Source organism: Lissotriton helveticus, chromosome 4_1, assembly GCF_964261635.1.
Source record: "Lissotriton helveticus chromosome 4_1, aLisHel1.1, whole genome shotgun sequence".
NCBI lineage: Eukaryota > Metazoa > Chordata > Amphibia > Caudata > Salamandridae > Lissotriton > Lissotriton helveticus.
Window position 1 is genome coordinate 1,658,196,201 of NC_136063.1, and position 25,062 is coordinate 1,658,221,262.

At 40.9% G+C, this 25,062-nt stretch overlaps 1 protein-coding gene across 1 annotated transcript in view; it reads right to left on the reverse strand.

Annotated features, from left to right (window-relative positions):
• The window catches only part of SUSD5 (sushi domain containing 5), a 634,112-nt gene that overhangs the window by 161,454 nt on the left and 447,596 nt on the right, over positions 1-25,062 (reverse strand). Inside the window, exon 4 of the mRNA XM_078688337.1 lies at positions 21,927-22,115. Within this exon, the coding sequence (XP_078544463.1) occupies positions 21,927-22,115 (189 nt within the window). The remainder of the gene's footprint in view (positions 1-21,926; positions 22,116-25,062) is intronic.

Genomic DNA, 25,062 nt, shown 5'->3' on the forward strand with positions numbered 1-25,062 from the left:
CTGGTAGGCCCTGGGTACACCTATGCCCTGGATACCTAAGGTATACTGTACAGGGACTGATAAGGTGACTCAGTATCCAATTGGATATGTACCTAGGGTACATGGAATCCATTTTAACAGAGAGAGCAGTGGGCCTGGGGTCCTGAATAGCAGGGCCTCAGGTCAACTAAGTCAGAAAACCAGCAAAACACCAGGCAAAAAAGTTGGGGGCAACCATAGTCAGGGATCTACCTTCCTACATAACCCCCCCCCCCAAACGAAAGGAGATAAGGCTATCCTTGACAGGTAAGCCTATATTGCCTAAGTGGCCATATAAGGAAGTACCAGCACTGGCATGGTTACCCCTATCTCATGGTCCACTAAGCAAGCTGCATATCTTGAGATGACCTGTGGAGGGTCACTAGCCACTAGGGGAGTCTCTGAAGACTCTCCATGGGTAGACATGCTTCTAGTGGGGTGTAAGTGATGCACCTACCTACACTATGGGTTTACCTAATGATCCCTTGCTAGAGTTGTAGTTTAGGGTGTGCTAAGCCCTAACACACTACAACAGCTGGTTCAGTAGAACTCAGAGTATTCTAAGTTAAGTTATATGTACCTATGTACCTATGTGATCTTTCAAATGATATTCTTAGGATACGTGTGTGGTAAAACAACAGCAAGCTCAAATCCCAACCGCTGCCCACCAATGTGAGAAGTTGGCCTGATATGCAGTGCTCACTATTCTAGTGATCATTATGTTTCATTCCAAACGACCCTTATTGATGATTGGTTGTAAGTCAACCTGATAGACCAGCTATCCTAGTAGCATGGACAAGAGCAGTCTTTAGGCTAAACTCTAGAGGGCGTGTTAAGCCAGCTGTTTACCATCACATTTACCCTTTGAACACCAAGTGAAAGGACACCACACAAGTTGTTATGAAAAATAAAGTATATTTATTTATAACAAGACTACCCTGAACTCTTTATGAGTCAGGGAGCTAAGCACAATACAAAACTCTTAAGAACACACTTTAAGTTGCACAATTTACACAAATGCCCGAGGGGCACGAAAAACCATATACTACAAAAGTGGAATGCGAATTACTAGCAGGTAAGTAACTATTCTCAGAGGCTTTGGGATCACTAGGACTAGACTACTGAACCTTTAGATTACGAGCAGGAGGCCTACGGAGATCGGGTGCAGAGTGTGCACTCTCACGCGGGATGAGGAACAAAGGCTATGGAGGCTAGTAAATGCAAAGTTACAGTTATCGGACGAATCCGACTAGATAGGCTGAAAACGAAAAAGGATCTGGACTCTTAGATAGTTAAGCTATGCTGGAGCACCGAAATGCTCAGGTTACCTAGCCCAGGGGCTGCGGCTGCATAGGTCTGAAAAGACGTCGGGAATCCTTGTTGCAGTCTATGGAGCCTGAAAGAAGAAGTTGCTGGCAGGCGACCAGTGATGAAGTTCGATGTGATCCAAGCCTGGATCGATGAAGATGGATACCTGTAAGCAGAGGGGACCAAGTCCTGAATCACTAGCCAGTGATTAGGTGGGCACCAGGATGGCACCGGGCGAAGTCACCTCGACCAGGTGAGTGGGCGACGCTGGGCTCTGCAGTCTCTCGGACCAGGAGGCGTTGTCGGCGACCAGGATGGAGGGGCGAGCTGTCCCACGAAGGTATCTGCTGTCGACGTCGCTGGACCCAGGATTGGGGCAACAAGTCTTGGCAAATGCAAGCCCATGCGGTGGACTCAAAATGGCGTCTGGAGTGGACCAGGAGGGTCCGGGGTGCTCCTCTGTTGGAGGGGAGCAAGGGCCAGTCTGGAGCAACCAGACCAGCGGTGTTGTCGTCGTGGTTCATCGTCAGAAGGACCACTAGCCAACGGGCAAGTGACCTGGACAACGCAGTGAGCAGCAAAGAGCAGAAGGGCCCACGCAGATCTCGTGGATGCTGGAGGGCTGGACTTCGGTGCTGGAGCTGCTCAGGGTCGGGGCTTCTCAAACCCCAAAGCACTCACTCAAGGATCCCTCGGTAGTCGTGCTGGGCAAGTGTCGTGCAGTCTTGAACATGGCCGGTCCCTCGAGGTCTCGTCACACCCACGAATCTCAGCTGGGCTGATGATGCAGGTAGAGGTCAGAGGTGCCAGGGAAGCCGGTTCTCGTCGAGCTGGGCAGTCTTGATCCTGAGGAGAGACTTACAGCAAACCGCGATGCTTGGATGGTGCCTGCGGGTGCAGGGTGGCTTCTACTTAGCCACAAGGGAGAGTCTTCAGAAATAGTTCAAGAGTCCTTTCGTGGAAAGTAGTCAAGATTCAGAATTATCTAATTTGGAAGGGGGCCTGCTCCTACCTTTATTCTCAAAAAGGGGGCTGGCACGCGACTAGGTCCTGCCCAGGGGTGGGACCAGGAAGGGGGGTGGTTACACCCCTCTCCCCTGCCGGACTTTCCCCAGCTCAGGGGCTGGTGTGCCCTTGGAACTGGTTCAAACCGGCCTATGCATAGTGAGCACCGGGGTGCCACTTGCAGTCACCTTCCTCTATAGCCCTGCCTACCTGGGATACACATAACCCTGTCTGGGATGGTGCTAGCACCGCCCCTGACAGGAAACCCTTTGTCCAAGCCTCCCGCGCTGGGAGGACTCCCAGCAGCAGGAGGGCAGACTTGTGTCTCGGTGGCAGCATCCATCTTGTGGAACTGAGGCTATGTTCAACTTTAACCGGGGTTACAGGATACCAACATGTCTTCTCCCTCTAGAGGGGTGGAATGCTACCCCCGTCGCCAGAACTGGCGAGGCGGTAGTATTCCAAAGCGTATGACACCTTACACGACATGTTTAGATAATGTCAGACCAAAGTTACCATAACCGCGAGGATTATAAGGCACTTAAGAGTATATGGTCTGACGCTATCATGGAAACGGCTAAGGGATTGATCCCGAAAGCCGCAGACAGGCTCAGCTCATGCCAGAGCACCATCTCACACGATTCCAAGCACTCTGCCTTCAGGATTGTTAAGGCCTGCCATAGGAGTGACTGATAGGAGATCTGTGTGCCCATTCTGGGTTTTAGATATAGCTATACTATATCTAAAGCAAGGGGTGATTACACCACCTTGCTCCCAGCTGTCAAGCAGCCAGTTGTGTCAGTTTTGGATGGCCAGCCAGGGGTGGCATAATACATGCTTCAGCCCATGGTAGGCCCTGGGTACACCTATGCCCTGGATACCTAAGGTATACTGTACAGGGACTGATAAGGTGACTCAGTATCCAATTGGATATGTACCTAGGGTACATGGAATCCATTTTAACAGAGAGAGCAGTGGGCCTGGGTTCCTGAATAGCAGGGCCTCAGGTCAACTAAGTCAGAAAACCAGCAAAACACCAGGCAAAAAAGTTGGGGGCAACCATATTCAGGGATCTACCTTCCTACAGTAGGACTGCATTAAACAAAGGTGTAAGCACCTTTACAATAATTTCCGGCACTTTTTTGGCAATAACAACAGGACACGGGTCGTTGGGAGCCCACGATTTTTATTCATAGGAGAGAAGTGTTCCAGTGCTTCTGCCGAAGAGCCTAGGCTTCCTAGATCTGAAGAATTAGTCTCCGTCAAATTATCGTTGATCCTGCCTGTGAGAGACATAAAGATAGTTTTTACTTTGGATTTGAAAAACCTGGCTAAGTTGTTACAGAATTCTTCATCTCCCTGATTCTTTGGAGAGGAAGGATTAGCAAGTTTGAAAAGTGTTCTGAACAACTCTTCAGAATTGGACTCAGCCTTATTAATTTGTGATGAGAAGTATTCTCCTTTAGCTTCCAGCAGTGTTTGCTTGTACCTGGAGATACAAAGTCTATAGTTCTCCCTTTTGGAGTTATCATATGATTCCCGCCAAGTCCTCTCTGCATATTTGCAGGTCAATTTCTTGGCCCTAAGCTCCTCCGTATACCAAGGAGCAGAGGGGGACATCCGTTTGGGAGTCCATTTTTTGAGGGGGACAAGTTGATCACAGGCATTCCGAAGCCAGTTATTATAAATGATAGAGGCCTCCTCCACCTCCTCCGAGGTCTGGTATATGGAGTTTTCTAGGACATTTTCCAATTTGTCCACATTCAGTTTACCCCAGGATCTGGTTCTAATCTCTTTAGGTTTTAAATGACCAGTCGAGTGGGCCTGAGGGCACGTGAGAACAAATTTTACCATACAATGATCCAACCATACAATCGGCAGAACAGAGATCTCGTCTATCTCCTTACTATTAGAGAAAATCCCATCTAGAATGTGCCCCTTTTCATGAGTTGGCACATTCACCCTTTGTGTCAGACCGCCGACGCTCATGATCTGATTAAACTTTAAGGTTTTAACATCACTGGTATTTTCAAGGTGGAAGTTAAAATCCCCTATTACCGAGAGGGATTCTGAGCACAATCCTTCTTCAAAAAGCATGCCTAGTGAATCCAAAAAGCTACCTTGGGCCCTCAGGGACGATATATAAGCAGCCCTTTAAAGGGTCTGTTCAGACGAGCATTAATCTCAAAAGCTAAGGCCTCACATGTCCTATTGGAGGCTGTGGATGCCTTAAGGGTGAGTGTATCATGATGGATAATCGCAAGCCCACCCCCTTCTTATTAGGCCGGTTCACAGTATGGCAATGGAATTCTGCAGGTGTTGCTTTCACCAAATCAGGCCCTGAGCTGGAATCCGTCCAGGTCTCAGTGATAAAGGCAATTTTAATCTTATGCTCCTCCAAAAGGAGCGCACATTCTAAACTATGTTTCACTAAAGATCTGGCATTTAGCAGCATACAATTCAATGGATCTTTAACGCCATGTGTCCTTAAACTTAAATAGTCCTGGGAGGTCCTACCATTGCTAATTGGCAGGTTGAGAATGGTTGGAAGGGGCAGCTGACAGCAACTACACTGGGAGCCCTCTGTTATGTGGCTTCCCCAGTCAGAGGACAGACTATTACAATGTGGTATCCTATTAACAGGATTGAGTTCGTGCAGTGCCCTATTAGAGTACTGTAGTACACCTACCGAGCCACAACCAGGGTGACGGGCCCTGCGCCCGGCCAGAGCGTGGACGGGCACAGACGGGCTTGCCTTTGGCACTCATTCAGCGTGCCCGCTGCACGCGTCCACTGCGTGCACGCAGCATCGAGCATGCTAAATAGGCTCCTCAGTTCAAAACTAGCCCGCTAACCTGTTCCTGGGAGACCGAGACCGGAAGTGAGTCTCTCGAGGGTCGACCGGGCCAGGAGCAGCGCGGCATAAAAACGAACAAAACCCCCAACAATGACTAATTCCCCCTATAAAAACAAGCCTCTGGTATTTATAGCAATTCACATCAGTTTTAGCAAGCCTGGCGAGCGTTGAACGCAGCTTCGCCCAGGTAGTCAGCACCGAGTGCACGCAGCATCGAGCGTGCTAAATAGGCTCCTCAGTTCAAAACTAGCCCGCTAACCTGTTCCCGGGAGACCGAGACCGGAAGTGAGTCTCTCGAGGGTCGACCGGGTCAGGAGCAGTGCGGCATAAAAACAAACAAAACCCCCAACAATTACTAATTCCCCATATAAAAACAAGCCTCTGGTATTTATAGCAGTTCACATCAGTTTTAGAAAACCTGGCGAGCGTTGAACGCAGCTTCGCCCAGGTAGTCAGCACCGCCACCAGGTGATGTGCTGGTTCGATGGAGGATGCATTGGTTTTGTTCAACCAGGGTCTAGGGCTGGGTGTGCATCACTTGGCGGTTCAGACTCACAGATGGCAGAGTCCAGGTGTAGAAGAAAATAGGTTGGAAATATTTTATGTCCCTGAGACTTCAGATCAGGAGGCCAGCCAGCTAGCCCTTGAAGTCACCTGGGTACAAGTGATGGAGATCCAGTTTCTCACCCAGGCAGGGGAACAGCAGACCAGGCAGGAGTCCAGCAAAGGAGCATTCCAGCAGAGTAGCAGTCCTTAAGCAGCACAGCAGTCCTTCTTCATGGCAGAATCTTCACAGATCCACAAGTGTACTGAAGTGATGGTGTCAGAGGTCCAGTAGTTATACCCAGTTGGGCATTTGAACCTGGGGGAGACTTAAGGAAAAGGCATTTCAAATGCACCAAGGTTCTCCCTTCCTGCCCTAGCTCCAGACTCACTACCAGTGGGTATGCAGCCCTTTGTGTGGGGACATGACACATCATAATCAAGAATAAGTGAGACTGGGTCCAGTTCCTCCCTCCCATACTGCCAGGAGGGCCCATCAAGTTACACTTAAGCTCCCATTGTGTGTGGCTGTCTAGGGGGAATACACAAAGCCCAGTTGTCACCCTCCCTAGTCGTGTATCAGAGACAGGCAGCAGGCACCAAATTGCTTAAAGTAAGAAAATGCCAACTTTCTGAAAGTTAAACAAAAACTTCAAGGGTTGGCCCCTTAGTCAGTATGGCTGGGCCACTAACATATGTAAATAACAATACAGTTGCCAATACTGACTCACCAATGATACCTTAATTCGTGGTCACACAACTGAATTGATGTGATCACCATTTATTTTAAAGCTTTTTTTATAGACAAATCTTCTTCATAAAGTGCCACAATTTAACATTATTTTCAGCAACTAATCAAATTATTATTCAACACAGCACATACATATCACAATTGACATGTGACTGACACACCTATGTATCTGGATGTACCACAACTTTACACATGAAATGACATAACAGATGAATATATTAACAAATATAAATCAACAACTAAAGTGCCCATGTCCTAAATTTAATAAGCCTAACAGGAGCCTAAATATTGCACCATGAATTTAGCGCTCCTCAAATTGGGCAAAAGAACAACCAGTGTTACAATGTAGGCTCAGACCAGTATTCTATTACAGTCCTTCGATCAGTTGATACACTGAGCCTCAATATCTCTTGTTTCAAATACACTTGTTTGCTGAATTAATGTAGACGTATTTCAAACCCTTCTAAATTTTTTGATATTCTCCTCAGGACTCAGAACAAATGAGACGTGGACCCATTTTTAGCCGATTTATGCTTGTTAATATATTGACCTGTTATGTCATTGTATGTGTAATGCTGGGGTACATCTTGATACATTGGTGTGTCAGTCACATGCCCATTGTGTTATGTATGTGTTGTGTATGAATAATAATTTGAGTATTTGCTGTAAGGAATGTAAATTGTGGGAATTTGTGATGAAGATTTGTCTATAAAAACGTGTTAAAATAAATGGGGATCACATCAATTCAGTTGTGTGACCCAGGTTAAGGTATCATTTGTGAGTAAGAGTCAGTATTGGCAACTGTATTCTCATTTATCACTTTCTAAAAGTGGCATTTTCAGCATTGTAATTTAAAATCCGGCTTCACCATAAGTTAGGATTTTAAAGTAGGATTCCAGAGACATCAAATTTGAATCAGGCATACCTTCCCATTTGGAAATTACTCTTGTAAAATGAAATAAGGTAATGCCAATGTTATCCTATGGGAGATATAGGCCTTGCAGTAGTGAAAAGTGAATTTAAGAGTTTTTCACTACCAGCACTTTTAAATACATAATACGCTGCCCTCTGGGCTGTCCAGGCCTACCTTATGGTTGATGTCTATGTATAAAAATGGACGGTTTGGTCCTGGCAAATGGTTTATCTTGCCAGGTTGAAATGGCAGTCAAACTGTACACAGGCTCAGCCTGACCCATAGTTCCAGGGCTATTTAAGTGGGTGTCACAATAAGTGCTGCAGGCCCACTAAAAGCATTTAGTTTATAGGCCCTGGGCACATGTAGTGCACTTTACCAGGGACTTATAAGTGAATCAAATATGCCCATTGGGAATGAGCCAAAATTACCATGTTTAGGGGATAGAGCACAAGCACTTTAACACAGGTAAAGTGCACAGATTCCTAAAGCCAACAAACAAAAATTCTGCAAAACGTGGGAAGAGGAAGAGAAAAAGTTGGGAAGGTGACCCTGCGGAAACGGCCATTTCCAACAGTTAGAAAGAGCAGACGTTCAAATTAAGGTATTGAAAAACACTTCATTTGAAAAGAAAAAGTCTAAAAAAATGAATGTCTCAATAGAGTACGAATAAGATAGAATATATTTACCTTACAGAATGCTTAGTTTAAGTTATTGAAAGGGTTTAGTTTAAGTTATGAAAAATGCTAAAGGGTTATAGTGAAGTTAAGGGTTAGGGTTAGAGTTAGGCAAAATGTTAGATTTATAGTAAGTGCAACTTTGATGATAAAGTTGTTAAAGTTAGTGCTAGGCTTCGAAATAGGGCTAGGAATAAGGGCTAGGCTTTTCTTTAGAGTTAGGTAAAGTTACGGGTTACGTGAAGGGTATGTTATGTACATGGGTTAGGGAACTTTGCATCAAGTGGGAGGGAAGTCATGGAATTAGGGTTGGTATTAGGCAGCACACAGCATGGGCTAGTACTCTTAGCAACAACCACATTTTGTAAAACTGAAAAAATGACTTTTACCTTTCAAACGGATTGCACTACATTGATGTTGACCAGTAGATTTCTTAATTTCTCTTTCAAACTTCTGACTTTTCAAACTTTTAATTTCGATCTTTCAATTTTGATTCAAGCTTTCTACACACTAATCACAAAACCTAATTTTAGGGTTGTAGCGTGAACACACAATGGTTTTCAAATGATAGAAATCAGACCATAACCAACAGAGGAAAATCATTCATGACCACAATTCAGATGGGATTCCGCATACATCCATCTATGATTTGAAAATTGAGGGTTTAAGTCTATTTAGCAAATTCTCTGCCCAAGCATTGTAATATCAAACATGTTTCCAATAACTTGGACAGGGGCTCTGAAAAGTGTCCTGATTGACATTGAAGGATCGTAAATTATCTATGAGGGTATAAGTGTATTTTACCTGTTGGAAGAAGCCTAAGAGGTCCCACACCAATACAGAGTAGTTGTTGGCTGTTCAATTTTCACTGTGATGTAGCTAGCTCAACATTCTAACAAGAAAATGTGAGTAGATCGCGGGCATGCAATTTATGTCCAAGTATTTTCCACATAATTTTACATTCATGAGAGAAAGTCCAATATAATTGCAACAGAGATGATGACAGGAGTGGTCTTCTTACTTAAAATGAATTTGGAGATGGAGTAAATCAGTACACTTCTGATACATTGGTGTAATGATCAGGAAACAAGACTGAGAAAGGAGTGTGACTGCACAGTGATGGGTTGTAAAAGATTTTTTTCAGCCATTCCACATTTCAGGCCTTATTTGATCACAATTTTATACATATCTGGAGCAGCTGATGTTTTCAGACCGCTCTTGTCCTGGCTCACCGGTGAGTCACAACTATTTCTGGTATACATATATATATATATATATATATATATATATATATATATATATATATATATATATATATATATATATATATTCACTGAAAAAACCATAGGTTATAGACCATATATAGTTAGGAATTAGCATTTACAAAACCTTGAAAATTCACTGAAAAAACCATAGGTTATAGACCATATATAGTTAGGAATTAGCATTTACAAAACCTTATTTTACTCACACAAAACCATTGAAATTCCATATATAGTTAGTTGCACTAACTATATATCGCGCACCCGCAATCCACTGCTGATGATGTCACATATTACATCATTCATGACATGGTCAGTGACATCACTGATGACATCACTGATGACATCTCAAATCACATCACTGATGACATCACTGATGACATCTCAAATGACATCACTGATGACATCACTGATGACATCTCATTTGACATTACTGATCACATCACTGATGACATCATTCATGTGATAATACGATGAACTTCATCAGACTGTAATATAACCTTAGATACACTCAGTGTAAACAGACACTCACAGACTGTCACTCATCCATGAAGTTACACACACACCTAGTCAGTCATGCAAAGAATCAATCACACCTCCATTTTCTCAACTATACAGTTATACACACCTTACTTATTCAAACACATACTAACACATATTTACTCTCTTATACAATCCCGGGTACAAGTTCACAATGATCCATACAGCCACTCACACATTCACTGGCTCTTATGCGCAGTTATTTATATATGTCAACTCTCACATGTACTGTGTTTTACATATGTACTTACTTTGACATGTAGCACTGAGATATCCATTCACTCACCAATACACTCATGCACACAGTCAACCGCCCATACAGCTGTTTCCACATGCACTTTTGAACCCATACATGTAGTGAATCAACCGCTCACACATCTATGCACAGAATCATACACCTCCCAGACACCCAAACACACACTCAGTCTCCCATACAAATACATGGGCAACCAATCAATAACCCATATAGTTACTCATATAGCTACTGATCAACACATGCAGCAGTTTACAGAACAAAAGATATAATGATGCACAAATTAAGACAGTTTAGTCACTAACCCATGCACTCAGTAAGACACATTTAATCACTCACTCATACAGCCAGTCATGCACCTACTAAATCCTTCATCCAGACACTTATAAATCCACTCATTCTTCAATATGTAAGACATATTTTAACTTTACAGAAACATACAGTCACTGGATGTTGTTATCAGTGATGTCATCAGTGATGTCATTTGAGATATCATCAGTGATGACCTCTTCCCACGTTTGAATGATGTAATATATATATATTTCTTATTAAGACAGGGAAATTGCCTCCATCAGATTTACAGAGAGGATTAAAGGGAAGAGTTGTTTATTTGCCTCTAGATTTGAAGAAAAACATTAACACAATTGGAGTAGAAAAAGTGGAAGAGGAACCTCTGGTTATCTTAGTTAATGGGGTTCCGACAAAGAATAAGAAAATATGGCAAGATTTAGTGGATGTTAGGAAAGTTAAAAAGGCAACATTGTATTTGAAAAAAAATAATAAATACTATAAGAATGTATATGTTGCAGAAGAGGAAGTAAGTGAGGAAGAGGATAGCGATTTGTGTGCTGGTCAAATTGAGAAAGTAGAACCCTCTACTAGTGAAGAAATATATGAACATTATAGTGTTCATCCTTTGCATTCCAAGGAAGTAATGGGGAATGCTATTGAGTTGTTTCAAATGAAACAAGCCAAAGGGAGTCCCATTAGTGTCTGGGAGGAAAGTTTGGAAGCACGGTGTTTCCCACAGCTTTTTCCAACAGGTCAGGGAGGAAGATATGATGAGCGACCTCATCAAATTCCTGCTTCTGAATACCGGACTTTACGATTGTATGCAGAAGATCCTAGGTTTCGACAATGCATTCCTTATTTGTTTCATCTCCTGTTTGAAAGCGATCTGTCTGGACTGTCATATGCAGTGAACCACATCTTGAAAAGTGGTATACACATGCAAAACATCTCGGCAAGTGACTTTATGGATAAAGTCAATGTCCAAGACAGTATTTTGGATTCTCACCTGATTAATCTCATGGCGTGTCAGCGTGGTACTAATGAGTACTGGTACCGTCGTCATGGTGATTTAAAATGTATGTTGAGGAACTTAGGTACTCCCACATGGTTCCTCACTCTGAGCTGTGCCGAGTATGGCTGGGAAGACTTACTTGAATTTCTACGAGAGGCAAATGCTAACGTAGATAACAACGAATTCAAGACACCCGGAGAACTGTGCTCTTTGGATCCAGTCAATGTATGTAGGTACTTCAATCATAGATTTGAAGCTATGATGTCTTTCATCATGAATAAGAAGAATCCACCTCTTGGAGAGGTGTTGGATTTCTTCTGGAGAAAGGAGTACCAAGCAAGAGGTGCTCCTCATATACATATGTTGCTGTGGATCAAGGATGCACCTAAATTTGGAACGGATCCAGAAGACTCAGTGATGAGTTTCATCCAACAGTATTCTACGTGTGCTGTTCCAAACGCAAAGGAGAAGAAAAGCCTAAGAGAAAAAGTTCTGCGTTTCCAAAGCCATCGATGTGGAAAGTACTGCCGTCGTAAATTCCGAAACAAGGACAAGTTCTACACTAAATGTCGTTTCGGCTTTCCACGACCGGTGATTTCTAAAGGAAGAGTAAACAGTTTGATGTCTTCGCTGCGACACAATGTCATGAAGAAATCACCTAAAAACACTTACAATTTGAAGAGGAACGAAGAGTCCAAGTACATCAACGACTACAACCCGGTGATTTTGTCCATGTGGAATGCTAACATGGATATACAGTTTGTGGCTGATAACTGTATGGCTGTGGCTCGGTATGTGACGTCTTACATCACCAAAAAAGAGAAGACAGAATTGAAGGATATGTGGGAGGACATTTCCCATGAAAAGAGCCTCAGCAAGAAGTTGTACAGTTTCAGTCTGAAGATGTTGTCGCATCGAGAAATCGGAGCGTACGAATGTTCTGACCGGTTGTCTTCAGCAAGTCTCTATGCCAAGTCCAGGAGTATCGTTTGGGCGAGTCTTGGTCTTGCAGCAACGCGTAATCGAGTTCTCAAACCTGTGCGGGAAATTGAGTATTTGGCGGAAAAGGAGCCAAACAGTACCGACATTTTGAAGACAAACATGTTGGATACATATTATCCAAATCGAAGCAGTCACCTCGAGAATGTTTGTCTGTATGAGGTTCTGCAAAATTACATATTCAAGAGGAACATCAAAGAAGATACTGAGAAAGGAGTGTATGCTGTAATAGGAAGTGAGGGATGTCTGGTCAAGCAAAGAAAATGCCACTTGGTAAACCATCAAAAATTGAGTGGCGAATCTCCTGAAAAAAAGGAGTTTTTCTATTTAGCACTTTTGCAACTTTTCAAGCCTTGGCGTGCAGAAGAGGAACTGCTTGGAGATTTCCTCTGTTACGAAGACTCTTTCAATGCCGCCAAGGAGACCATAGAATGTCCTGCTTTTCCCAAATATGTAGAAATGTTGAATGCGGAAATTGAGCAGGAAGCAACGATTGCAGCCGAGATTGCCAGAGACAGTTCTCAGGACAGTCAGAGTTCTGCTTCATTGAGTCAGGATCCACTAGGAGGACCTGTTATTGAAAATGAAGCTGCCACTGCTATGATTGAAGTGGAAAGAGCCATGGCACATGCTCAAGAGGATGCGGTTAACTTAGAAGAGTTGGAAAGACAACTCAACGTGGAGCAGAGGAAAATATATGACGAAATTACCATGCAAATTGATCATGGATTAAGTCATGATAAGAAAGAGTGCTCATGTACGTCGTTGAAGCCTGTCCGACTGTACGTGAGTGGAGAAGCGGGAACTGGAAAAAGTTTCCTCATTAAAGCAATTTCATGCTATTTGCAGGAAAGGACAGAGTCATCGCTGTCTTGTGTTGTCACTGCTCCAACTGGACTGGCAGCACATAATATTAAAGGGATTACTTTACATCGTTTACTGATGCTGCCAGTGGAGCATGACAACAAATTACAATATCACAAGCTATCTGGAGATGCTTGTTTTGAAGTTTCAAGAATCTTGAGGAAAATGAAACTTCTTATCATTGACGAAGTAAGCATGGTTTCCAATGTCATGCTTGCCTTTGTGCATTTGAGGATGCAAGAAGTTCTCAAAACAGAGTATGATGTGTTATTTGGTGGCAAACACATCATTGTTTTCGGAGATCTTCTGCAGCTGACACCAGTGAAAGGGCAACCTGTGTTCAAAATGCTCACGCATGAAGATACCAGGAAGTGCCTAGGCAGCATTGGCAACGTCAATATATGGTTAAACTTCAATTATGCTGAACTGCATGAAAATATGCGTCAGGCGAAGGATGAAGTTTACAAGACTATTCTACAAGATGTTAGAATTGGAAAAGTGACCGAGCATGGGAAAGAAGCTTTACATGCACGATTACTGTCAAACTTATATCCAGAACAAGATGTTGTGCCTGAGAATATTTTTCAGAAAATTACTGAGAAGAAATCTGGAATATGTTTGATGCCAACTCTTGCAGAATGTGCCAAATTTAACAACAAAATGTTGCATTTAGAAAAGCAAGAGATTGTGAAACTGGAAGCTATTGATAGAGTAGACCATATGGGATCAACAATTATTTTGTCTGAGAATCTGAAAACAAAATTGGATTCATTAGAGAAGAGTATATCTAAAACTGCAGGTTTTGAAAAGACTCTGAATGTGTGCTTGAACTGCCGTATAATTTTAAGAAGGAATTTACATGTTGAAAGAGGTCTGGTAAATGGATCAATGGGTAATGTTGTTGATTTTGTGAAATACAGAAATAGAGATGGAATTGAATTTTTAAAAATTAAATTTGATGGCATTGAGGAAGTACAGCTAATTGCTCGTTGTTCTGCTAGATTTTTGCTTGTAAAAGACTTATATGTTCGCCGTAAGCAGTTTCCTGTTTGCTTGGCATATGCGGTGACAATCCATAAATCGCAAGGTTTAAGTGTAGACAGTGCATTGGTGAATATTGGCAGTTCTGTGTTCAAGGAGGGTATGGCATATGTGGCATTGTCACGAGTTAGAACTTTATCGGGATTGTACTTGATTGAGTGTGATGTCACAAACATTTGTGCGGATCTAGATTGTGTTAAGGAATACAATAGGTTAAGAAGAGAGTATGCGCCACATTTGCCTCAGTATCCTTTGTTTGAGAAACGTGTGGTAGGCCGGAAACGAAGAAATGAGAACAATACTGGGGAGGTTGTAGCAAAAAGACAAAAAGTCAATGAACCTAAAATTACAAGCAGAAACAAAAAGGATTCTGTTGAAGATGTTGTTGGTTTTCAGTTTGAAAACAGTTCTGGTGTCAACTGCTATGCTAATGTAGTGGTTAATGTTTTGTTTTCTCTAAAAAATGTAAAAGAAGAGATTGTGGTCAATTCTGATCAAAGATTTTGCAGTTTGTTAAATTCTGTGTTAGAGAAATGTAGCACTGATAGAAGAAACATAGAAAGTGTGTCTGAAATTCGAAATCTGTTAGACAGATGTTCAGGCCAAACACAATTCTCTCAAAATATTCAGCAAGATTGTCAGGAGTTTTTAATGTATATGCTTGATGTATTACATGCTGAAGGTGTAGATGTAGATCAGCTGTTTGGGCTTTCTTATCAATGGCAGCATGACTGCGAGAACTGTATGGTATCAAGTACTACTAGTGTAGACTCAGAAAGATTTATATATTTAACTTTGCCAGACAGTAAATCAGTCTCCTTTAATAAGCTAGTAAAAGCAGCTGATCACAACATGGAGTGTAGCCAATGTAAATCTGAAATGATGTCCACATTATTTATACGAACATATGGCCAGTATGTCATTTTAATGTTCCAACGATGTAGGCCTGATGGAACAAAATTGACAACTTTAATTAAAAATTTTGTAGCTTCGCAGTTGTCAATATCAGGAAGGACTTTTGTAACTGCAGCAATTATATATCATGACGGCCCTTCATTAACATCAGGACATTACACAGCTTATTTAAAGTCTAGAAATGGCTGGTCATTCTGCAATGATTCTGTTTTAATTTTCACAAAAAAATTGCCGTATGACCTTAAAAACTCTTACCTGGTGTTTTTAAAACCAAAATTTTAGGGAAATAATCTCGGGATGTGCTCTGTGGAATTTCAAGAAGTTCTAATGGCTCCTACACAATTTGGCCTTGAGGATAAGTGTAGTTCAGAGACATAACTTCTAACCATAGGACTGGACGTCATGGAGAAATACGTGCACTTTCAATGAGTTCAGAAAAACTGTTTCTTTTTATAAGCTAATTGAAGCAGCCAATCAAAACATGGAGTAGAGGGAATGTAAGTCTGCAATGCTGTCTACTGTTTTACATTGCTTTGTGATTAAAAGTGATGTAGAGAATTAAATAATTGTAGTAGTCATAGAGGTAGTGTAAGTCTGCTTCATAGTAAGCAGTATCAGTGTCATAGGAAATGTAGAACATGACTGAGCAAGAAGGGGAAGATATTACTATTCCAGGATTGTGAAAATGATCTTCAACATTTTAATTCTGAAAGTTGCGGAAATGCCAAATGACGGGATTGGCTTACAAGAAATCCAAGAGTTATAAATGGCTCTGACCAGATTTGGCCTTGTGGAAAATTGTGGTAGAGAGCAAGAAGTCATTTATTGCATGTAACGTGTTTTTAAAAACGATGGAGATTTTCTTTCAGAAAGTGGCGGGCTGAAAGTAATAACAGCACAAAAGAGTGTAAGCTGTTCATAGGACATCCTTGGACGTCATGGAAAGTAAGTTAACTTTAAGGAGTTCTGAATTTTGATTTCTGATGTTGTATGGGTTTTTTAAACACAATCATTTTGATTGTGTTTTTTTTCTCCCCGCTGTTACATGATGAATACCTTCAAGTCACTGTTTTTAGTGAAATTTGATACATTCTGAGAACAGCAAAAATAAACCATTTAACATGTATAATTAATGTTCTACTTTTTGTACTTATGATATACATTTAGAAATGTGAGGTAGATATGGAGAAACTGAGGCTTCTGTAAGTGTCAAAGTTAATGCTTACAGTGCTGCACTTCTGGGTACTGTTTTTTTTTAAAAACTGAATAGGCCTCACCTTAAAGAAACCTCTTGAAAGGACACATCTTATTTGTATCCTGAAAAAATCATTTAAAATGTTAGACACAATTTTATGATGGCTTTACATCTTTTTTGCGCTGCTATTGCATCACTATTGTGAGACATCAGCAGTGCAAAAGATGCACCATGTTCCAAAATAGGCCTCACTTCATCAGCATCAAGATACTGTTTTTTTAAAATATATATCTTTAGGATTGTGTAGGGGACGTATAGCAGCAGAGGCTTCTGTAAATCTCAAAGTTTTTGAAAAACTGTTTCTTCTTGAACCTTTTCCCTTGTCTTTTCAAATTTTTAAATACATGTTTTAATATTTTTGAAATGTTTCTTCTCTCTTTTACAGATTGAAAGTATGAAAAAATATTTGAAAAAGTTAACAAGAATTATAAGGTAAATGTTTTCTACTCTTTTAACCCGCAATCCACTGCTGATGATGTCATTACCTACGTCATGAATGATGTAATAAGTGGGCATGACTTACTTCATTGGTAGGCCTTCACATGTATTAATGCATACACTGCTGCACTTCTGCGTACTGTTTCATATGCTGAACTACATCTGCACTATGAGATACCTAAGCAAAGGCAACACAGGTGATGTGATTTTGAAATGAGCAAAAGAAACTCCACGTTTTTCAATTACATTACTTGTGTTTTCTAAGTTTACGGATGACATTGTGCAGATGAACTTTAGGTCTGTCTATGGACACAGAAGAGGTCTGGCCGTTGTTCAAGAGTGAAGTGGACATGTTTTACTTCAATGGTAGGCCTTCACATGTATTATCTCCTCTGTATTCTTCAACAAGCATAAATTTGATATGCAACCCTAAGTAGGCCTCATCTTAAACAAAATTTTGGAGAGGACACACCTTATCGTCATCCTGAATCAATCATTTAATCTATCACATTTAACATCTATTAGTTCTACTGCTTCATTTCTTTAATCCTTACTTTCCTGCGTTTGCTACTTCTCTCATTCCTTTCTCTATTACTTAATTATTCTACTCCTTCCAGTATTTTTCTCAGTCCCTCTCTTCTCATACTTCTTCATTATTATTCACTCATTCTGTCTCTATTAATGTTACTGTTTCTGAATGATCTCAAAAATTTTTTAAAACAAGAACAGTAAGTATAAGGATAGGAAACAGACATTTATGTTACAAGAAAGACAGCTATAGGAAGTAAACAAAAGATACTGTTACTCGCAATCCACTGCTGATGATGTCACTGACCATGTCAAGAATGATATAATATGTGACATGATCAGAAGTGGATTGCGGGTAACAGTATGTTTTCTTTACTCCCTGTAGCTGTCTTTCTTTTAACATAACTGTCTGTTTCCTTCCCTTATACTTACTGTTCTTTTTTTAAAAAATGTTTTTTGGTTCGCTCCTGGTTCGCGTACCGGAGTGCGAACTGGAAGCGAACTAAAAGAAATAGAGATTGGCAGAGTTTCAAAAATTCTACCAATTTTTTTTATAATGGGGAGGTAGTTCTGAAAAGAACTTTTTTTTTGGGTTTTGTTGTTTTAAATTTTTTTTATTATTTTTCTGAACATTTTTTATATATATATTTTTTTTTTCTGAACATTTTGTAATTTTTTTGTTTTTTTGGGGGGGAGGGGGGAAACAAAAATGATTCATTGAGAAGGGCTCAACAGGAGCAACGAAAAAAAGAAGAATTTATTTTTTGGGGCGTTTCGGGCAAACATGATTTTTGATAGCTCTCATTATAAGAGTAATGCTACTTTCTCGGTAGCAAAGTGTTTGGCTGCACCACACGCACACTTGCTTTACTTCCCCCATGTCCATTTGAATGTTCGGGATCACCTCCCTCGCCTCTGGTCCCGATACTTCTTTGACAGCAGATGTTCTCACCATTGCCAGGGGATTTTGCTGTTCATCACGAAACTGGGCAGCACTATAATTATTTGGGTGCCACCTACTCATATGCCTGTGCATCGTATAATTGCCGAAGCTGTATTTCTTGTCAGTGCCCCTTGACAGTCGATCGTTGCAAATACGGCAAAACACATATCTGGCATTGACTTTTTTTTGCCCTGCTGGAAATTTAAAAAATTGCCAGATGTAGTTTTCTTTTCGATTGTACCTCCTGGGCTCCTCTGGCAAAAACTCAGGCTCTTCCTCCTCTTCCTCCTCTTCTTGATCTTCCTCTTCTTCAAACATTGGTTGAGCAGGTGGTCCTTTCTTCCCTTGAGGAGGTGGGGGTGGTGGTGGGGGAACACTAGCTGAAGCAACAATGGAAGCCATTTCTCTATAAAGTAAAAGGGTCTTTCTCTCACCAAGATGAAAGTCAGAGTGAGGAAAGAAGGAGGGGTTTTCATCATTTGGGAAAAGCAAAAGTTCTCAACCAATGAAAAGTGTTATTTTTAGGTCACCTGACCTAGCCTTCCATTATTATGAAACCAAAAGTGAAATGAACCAATGAAAAGTTTTATTACCAAGTCACATGACCTCTCACGCTCATGTTACGCGCTGCAGAACGCTCCCCAGTTAGCTTCCGGTTCGCTGCGCTTCGCGCCTCGGTCCGCGCCCCGGGACACTTCCGGGTGCGCTAACGCGATACGTCACAAGACGCATTACGTGGCAACGCGATACGTCGCGCTTTCGTGACGTGCCGCGGATCGCTTCCGGGTCGCTGCGCTTCGCGCCTCGGTCCGCGCCCCGGGGCACTTCCGGGTGCGCTAACGCGATACGTCACAAGACGCATTTCGCGGCAACGCGATACCGTCACTATGTTGATTTCTTACCGGTTCGCGGACCGGGTCGCGGCATCTATTTGAGCTAACGGAAAGCTTCCCGGTTCGCGGACCGGGAGCGAAACAAAAAAAATATTTAAAAAAAATTATTAATAAACATATAAAATATATTTTTGTATTTAAAGAAGAATACATTTTACAGCTATAGATATTAGCTTTTAAAAAACCAATGAAATTCATTGAAAAAACCATAGGTTATAGACCATATATAGTTAGGAATTTGCATTTACAAAACCTTGAAAATTCACTGAAAAAACCATAGGTTATACACCATATATAGTTAGGAATTAGCATTTAAAAAACCTTATTTTACTCACACAAAACCAATGAAATTCCATATATAGTTAGTGGTACTAACTATATATCACGCACCCGCAATCCACTGCTGATCATGTCACATATGACATCATTCATGACATGGTCAGTGACATCACTGATGACATCACTGATGACATCTCAAATGACATCACTGATGACATCACTGATGACATCTCAAATGACATCACTGATGACATCACTGATAAAATCTCATTTGACATTAATGATCACATCACTGATGACATCATTCATGTGATAATACGATGAACCTCTTCAGACTCTAATATAACCTTAGATACACTCAGTGTAAACAGACACTCACAGACTGTCACTCATCCATGGAGTTACTTACACACCTAGTCAGTCATGCAAAGAATCAATCACAGCTCCATTTTCACAACTATACAGTTATACACACCTTACTTATTCAAACATATACTAAAACATATTTACTCACTTATACAATCCTGGATACAAGAGCACAATGATCCATACAGCCACTCACACATTCACTGGCTCTTATGCACAGTTATTTATATATGTCAACTCTCACATGTACTGTATTTTACATATGTACTTACTTTGACATGTAGCACTGAGATATGTATTCACTCACCAATACAGTCATGCACACAGTCAACCGCCCATACAGCTGTTTCCACATGCACTTTTGAACCCATACATCTATGCACAGAGTTATACACCTCCCAGCCATCCACACACACTCTCAGTCTCCCATACAAATGCTTGGGCAACCAATCAATAACCCATATAGTTACTCATATAGCTAATGATCAACACATGCAGCAGTTTACAGAACAACAGACATAATGATGCACAAATTAAGACAGTTTAGTCACTAACCCATGCACTCAGTGAGACACATTTAACCACTCACTCATACAGTCAGTCATGCACCTACTAAATCCTTCATCCAGACACTTATACATCCACTCATTCTTAAATATGTAAGACATATTTTAACTTTACAGAAAAATACAGTCACTGGATGTTGTCATCCGTGATGTCATCAGTGATGTCATTTGAGATGTCATCAGTGATGTCATCAGTGATGTCATTTGAGATGTCATCAGTGATGTCATCAGTGATGTCACTGACCATGTCATGAATGATGTCATATGTGACATGATCAGCAGTGGATTGCGGGTGCGTGATATATAGTTAGTACCACTAACTATATATGGAATTTCATTGGTTTTGTGTGAGTAAAATAAGGTTTTTTAAATGCTAATTCCTAACTATATATGGTGTATAACCTATGGTTTTTTCAGTGAATTTTCAAGGTTTTGTAAATGCAAATTCCTAACTATATATGGTCTATAACCTATGGTTTTTTCAATGAATATATATATATATATATATATATATATATATATATATATATATATATATAGTTATAGAACACTACATCTAGGGACAGGCTGCATGTGATGTCCAGCAACCTTCACTTTTATACAGCGTATGATAGAGTGTGAATGAGTATATGAATGAATGATGTGAGGGTACAGGGCATAATACATCGGTGAATACATTGTTGGAAAAAAATATGAATAACTTTATGAATAATTACATTCAAATAAAATACACAGTAAACTATGTAAATAGATTGCATGACTGTTTTTATGTGAATATAAATGCAATAACTGTTGAGTAATATGTGTCATAGATTGTTTAGATGGTTTATTGAATAGAGGCAAAACAGGCCCAGTGGAAGGCTTCATGTCTGTTTTTTGGTCTAATTATCCCTCTCCAACTATGGCTGTGCATGGATATGTATCTGCTGCATTCTTCAAAAGAATAGTAGCACATTTTGTGTTTAATAGAATTCCATACATACAAAAAACATCTGCATCTCCCTGAGCGAGTCCTGCATGATGTGCGTGGCTTTCTCTCTGGATGATTCCATACAGAACGCGGCTTATCTTTATGTACAGTTTTCTCTCTCTTCCAGGCTGGTGTGCAGTTGTTATCTCACCACATACCACTGCCACCATAGAGCTGTAACTCTCTGACGCTGTAAGGACCCTTGCTTTCACCATTGTCATCAGAAAGTGTCGTACTATGGTTTACACATGCAAGTTGCTGAAAATACACTGCTCCTGCTAATGTAATCCAAGTTCAGATCAATTTGGAAACGATTGGTGTTCCTTTGTAACTATCATGGTGTAAATAAGCAAGACGCCGCCCTCAGTCTGATTTTGTTGAAGTTCTCAGTGGGAGTCTGCAGTGGAAGTATTATTTTAAAGGGATAAGATATGCGTACCTTTGACACAGGCCTGGACCTGCCCATACCACTCCCCGCAGCTGTCGCACAGCAGGGTGAAGGCTGCCTGTCGGTTGCCCATGACGTAGCCCTGGGCGCAAACGTACAGCAGCTCGTCCCCCATCTCGAACTCGGAGTGCCCATGCAGTATCGTATGAGGAAAAGATGGCGGGTCACCACAGAGCTTGCCTGTAGAAAAAAAACAAAAACACAACAGGGTCGAATTAATGAAGAACAGTAGTGCGACAGACATGTATTCACTTTTCCCTGTTGTGTCAAGCGGCGGGCAATTAAAATTACAACAAGGAGTCTCTGTGTTCCCACCAAGTTATCCCACGCAAAATATCGAGGCTACGTCTGACAAGAACGATACCCAGAAAACAGTAATATATTTCAAGAACTCAGTCTGGTTTACCACAGTGGTAATTGCTTCTCATGAAAAGACCAGTGTGAAAGAACAAGATTACAAATGAATATAGTGCGCGCATTTAACCTCCTTGTGATTGCATCTAATAATTTCAGACTCTGTGACCGACTTCCTGTGTTCATCTAAGACCAGATGGAACTGTGTTGATGTTTAGTCCTCGTGCTGGAAAGAAAAAGTTGCCCTCACCGTTTGTAATAGCAGAAAAGAAGCCTATAACAGTTTTACATGGAGTTACTTTTCAATCTAGGATGATTCCCTCAATAGACAATATCATCATATTTTAAAATGCCCTTTGTGATTTTGGACTAGATTTAGAGGAGGGCAATAATGAAAATCCACCAAAAAAAGAGCTACGATTCGAAAATTATTGCCTGGAATTTAAACGTATAGAAACAGTGGCAATCTGACCATGCTTAACCCGAAAGGGGTGGCAAATCTGTGAAAAACTGTGGTAACAAACTCATTATATAGGAGAGGAAAACCGACCAATATTTTGGCAGGCTCATCTCTGAAGTGTACTCCATTAAATATAGTAAAATACATTACAAAAGCCCGAATGGGTATAGGCATTGAAAGAAGATAAAACGCTGCAGGCGGTCATGGAGTACATATCGGTCGGGTGGCCAGGTAAGGGAATTGAATAATTTTGGAACGTAAGTGCAGAATTGTCCATAGTGGGTGACATATTATTGAGGGGAGAGTTGTTGGCTGTGCCAGAGGTGTTCAGAAGTCACATTCTAAAGTTAACTCATTAGGGGCACAATGGAAATAGTGTGACCCACATGGAGAGTGAGGGTTGAATATTTGTGGACAGGGTGATCAGGATGTGGGGAGAGAGGTGGGAGATTGTGTGCCTTGTGCGTGGAGTGGTAAATCTCAGAGAATGGTGAAGCATCCGCCAACAGAGAGTAAAAAAATGGATGCTCCATGGAAGAAGTTTGGGATGGACATTTCTGGTCCCTAAAATGATTTGGGGTCGCACTCCAAGTATGCCATCGTGGTCGTTGATTACGACTCGAGGTGGCTGAAGGTTAAATTCAGGGATCAGGTGACTACTCAAGATATGATCAAATTTCTGGAGGAGTTGTTGGAGAGAGAGGGTATTCCGGAAACTACAATGACAGATAATGGAGTATAGTTTGTGTCCCAAGCTATGAAGGATTTCTCGAAGGTGAATGGAGCTGAACAGATTAGGTCTTCTGTTTATTATTCACAAAGAAACCGTTTGGTCGAGAGGTGGAATAGGATACTCAAAGATGGATTACAATTGGCTTTGAGTCAAGGTGATCTGTGGAGGAGTGCAGTGAAAAAATTGGTTTAGGCTTATCGCACAACGCCTAATAATGCCATGGATAAGGTACCTTTTGATGTCATGAGAGTAAGGAAAGCTAGAGTGTTACTGTCCAAGGATGTGGAAAGGAAGAAAATGAGTAGTGAATAAGATGGAGATGTCGTGGGAATATTGCAGTAGGAGATTGGGTGCATGTAAAGAAGGGTTGGAGAGAAAGGAAGAGGTTGTCTAGGTTTTCAATGCCTCTTCAAATGACAAAGGTGAATCCTTTTACTGTACTGTTGAGTGATGGAAATGTGTGGAATCGCAAGAAGGAGTTGAAAGTGGCAAAGTGTTTACTGGAGGATGGCAAAGTTGATGGAGATAAGGAAGCCAAAGCAGAATGTTTGCTTCAGTGTGTTGGTACTGGATGAGATAGGACCAGGTATGTTCCCAAGTGGTGCAGTGATTTCAGTGTGAAGTTTGAATTTAGTAGGGTGGGTATTTGTTTTTAATTTTCTAGATTGTATATTTAGTATTGTATTGCCATGTGTCCCTAATTTTCTTTCATTTTGTGTTTCTTTGAAGAAGGGAAATGTGTTATATTTTACTTGTAATAGAATGCTGTTCAACATTATATGGGTATTTTGTGGCAGCATTCTCTGGCTCGAGGGCGGAGAAACTGGGGAGAGCAATGGCAGTTGGGTGATGACGATGGATCCCTCTTTGTTTGTTGTAACTTAATTGAAGAAACCTACTTTCACCTACCAATTTGTCTTGGAGTTAGTTTAAAGCATCCCTAGTAGCATTGAAAAGTCTCCTAGCTCATCCCCAAATGTAAGTGTTTATAGAGGAAATCTTCTCATAGAATATAACTATTCTTACTCTCATCATCGTGAGAGCAAATAAATGCAATCTTGACAAATCAGATCACAGTAAATTAGAGTGTTATGCCACATTACCATCTAAGCACTATTCCACGTCATGAATACTGATTTAGTCCACTCAATGCTAATGTCATACGGAAAAGGCAGAACAACTTTTTACAAAACAACAGTAACTATTGTGAATTATTGCCGTACAGTGAGGCATTTAACATGTAATAACAAATGAGGTTCAAAAGCAATAACATCATATAAATGTGCACATGTAAATCTGTGTGTAGATCCATGGTTTGCTCATTGTTAAAAATGCTCAATTTTATAAATGCACGAAAATTACCGAAGTATTTTGCAGCTTGTGCAATATGATAATATGATTGTGAGCTGGTAGTATGAGCGATTTAGCAATATTGCATGGCTGAATAGCATTGTAGAAAAGTATACTGTCATGTTTTTAACCATAAGAATACGTTTTATACAATTTCCACTGACGCTTCTATTAGAAGAAAAGGGAGCACCAAAACAATACTGGTATTTTTAAAGAATGTGGCAAATGTG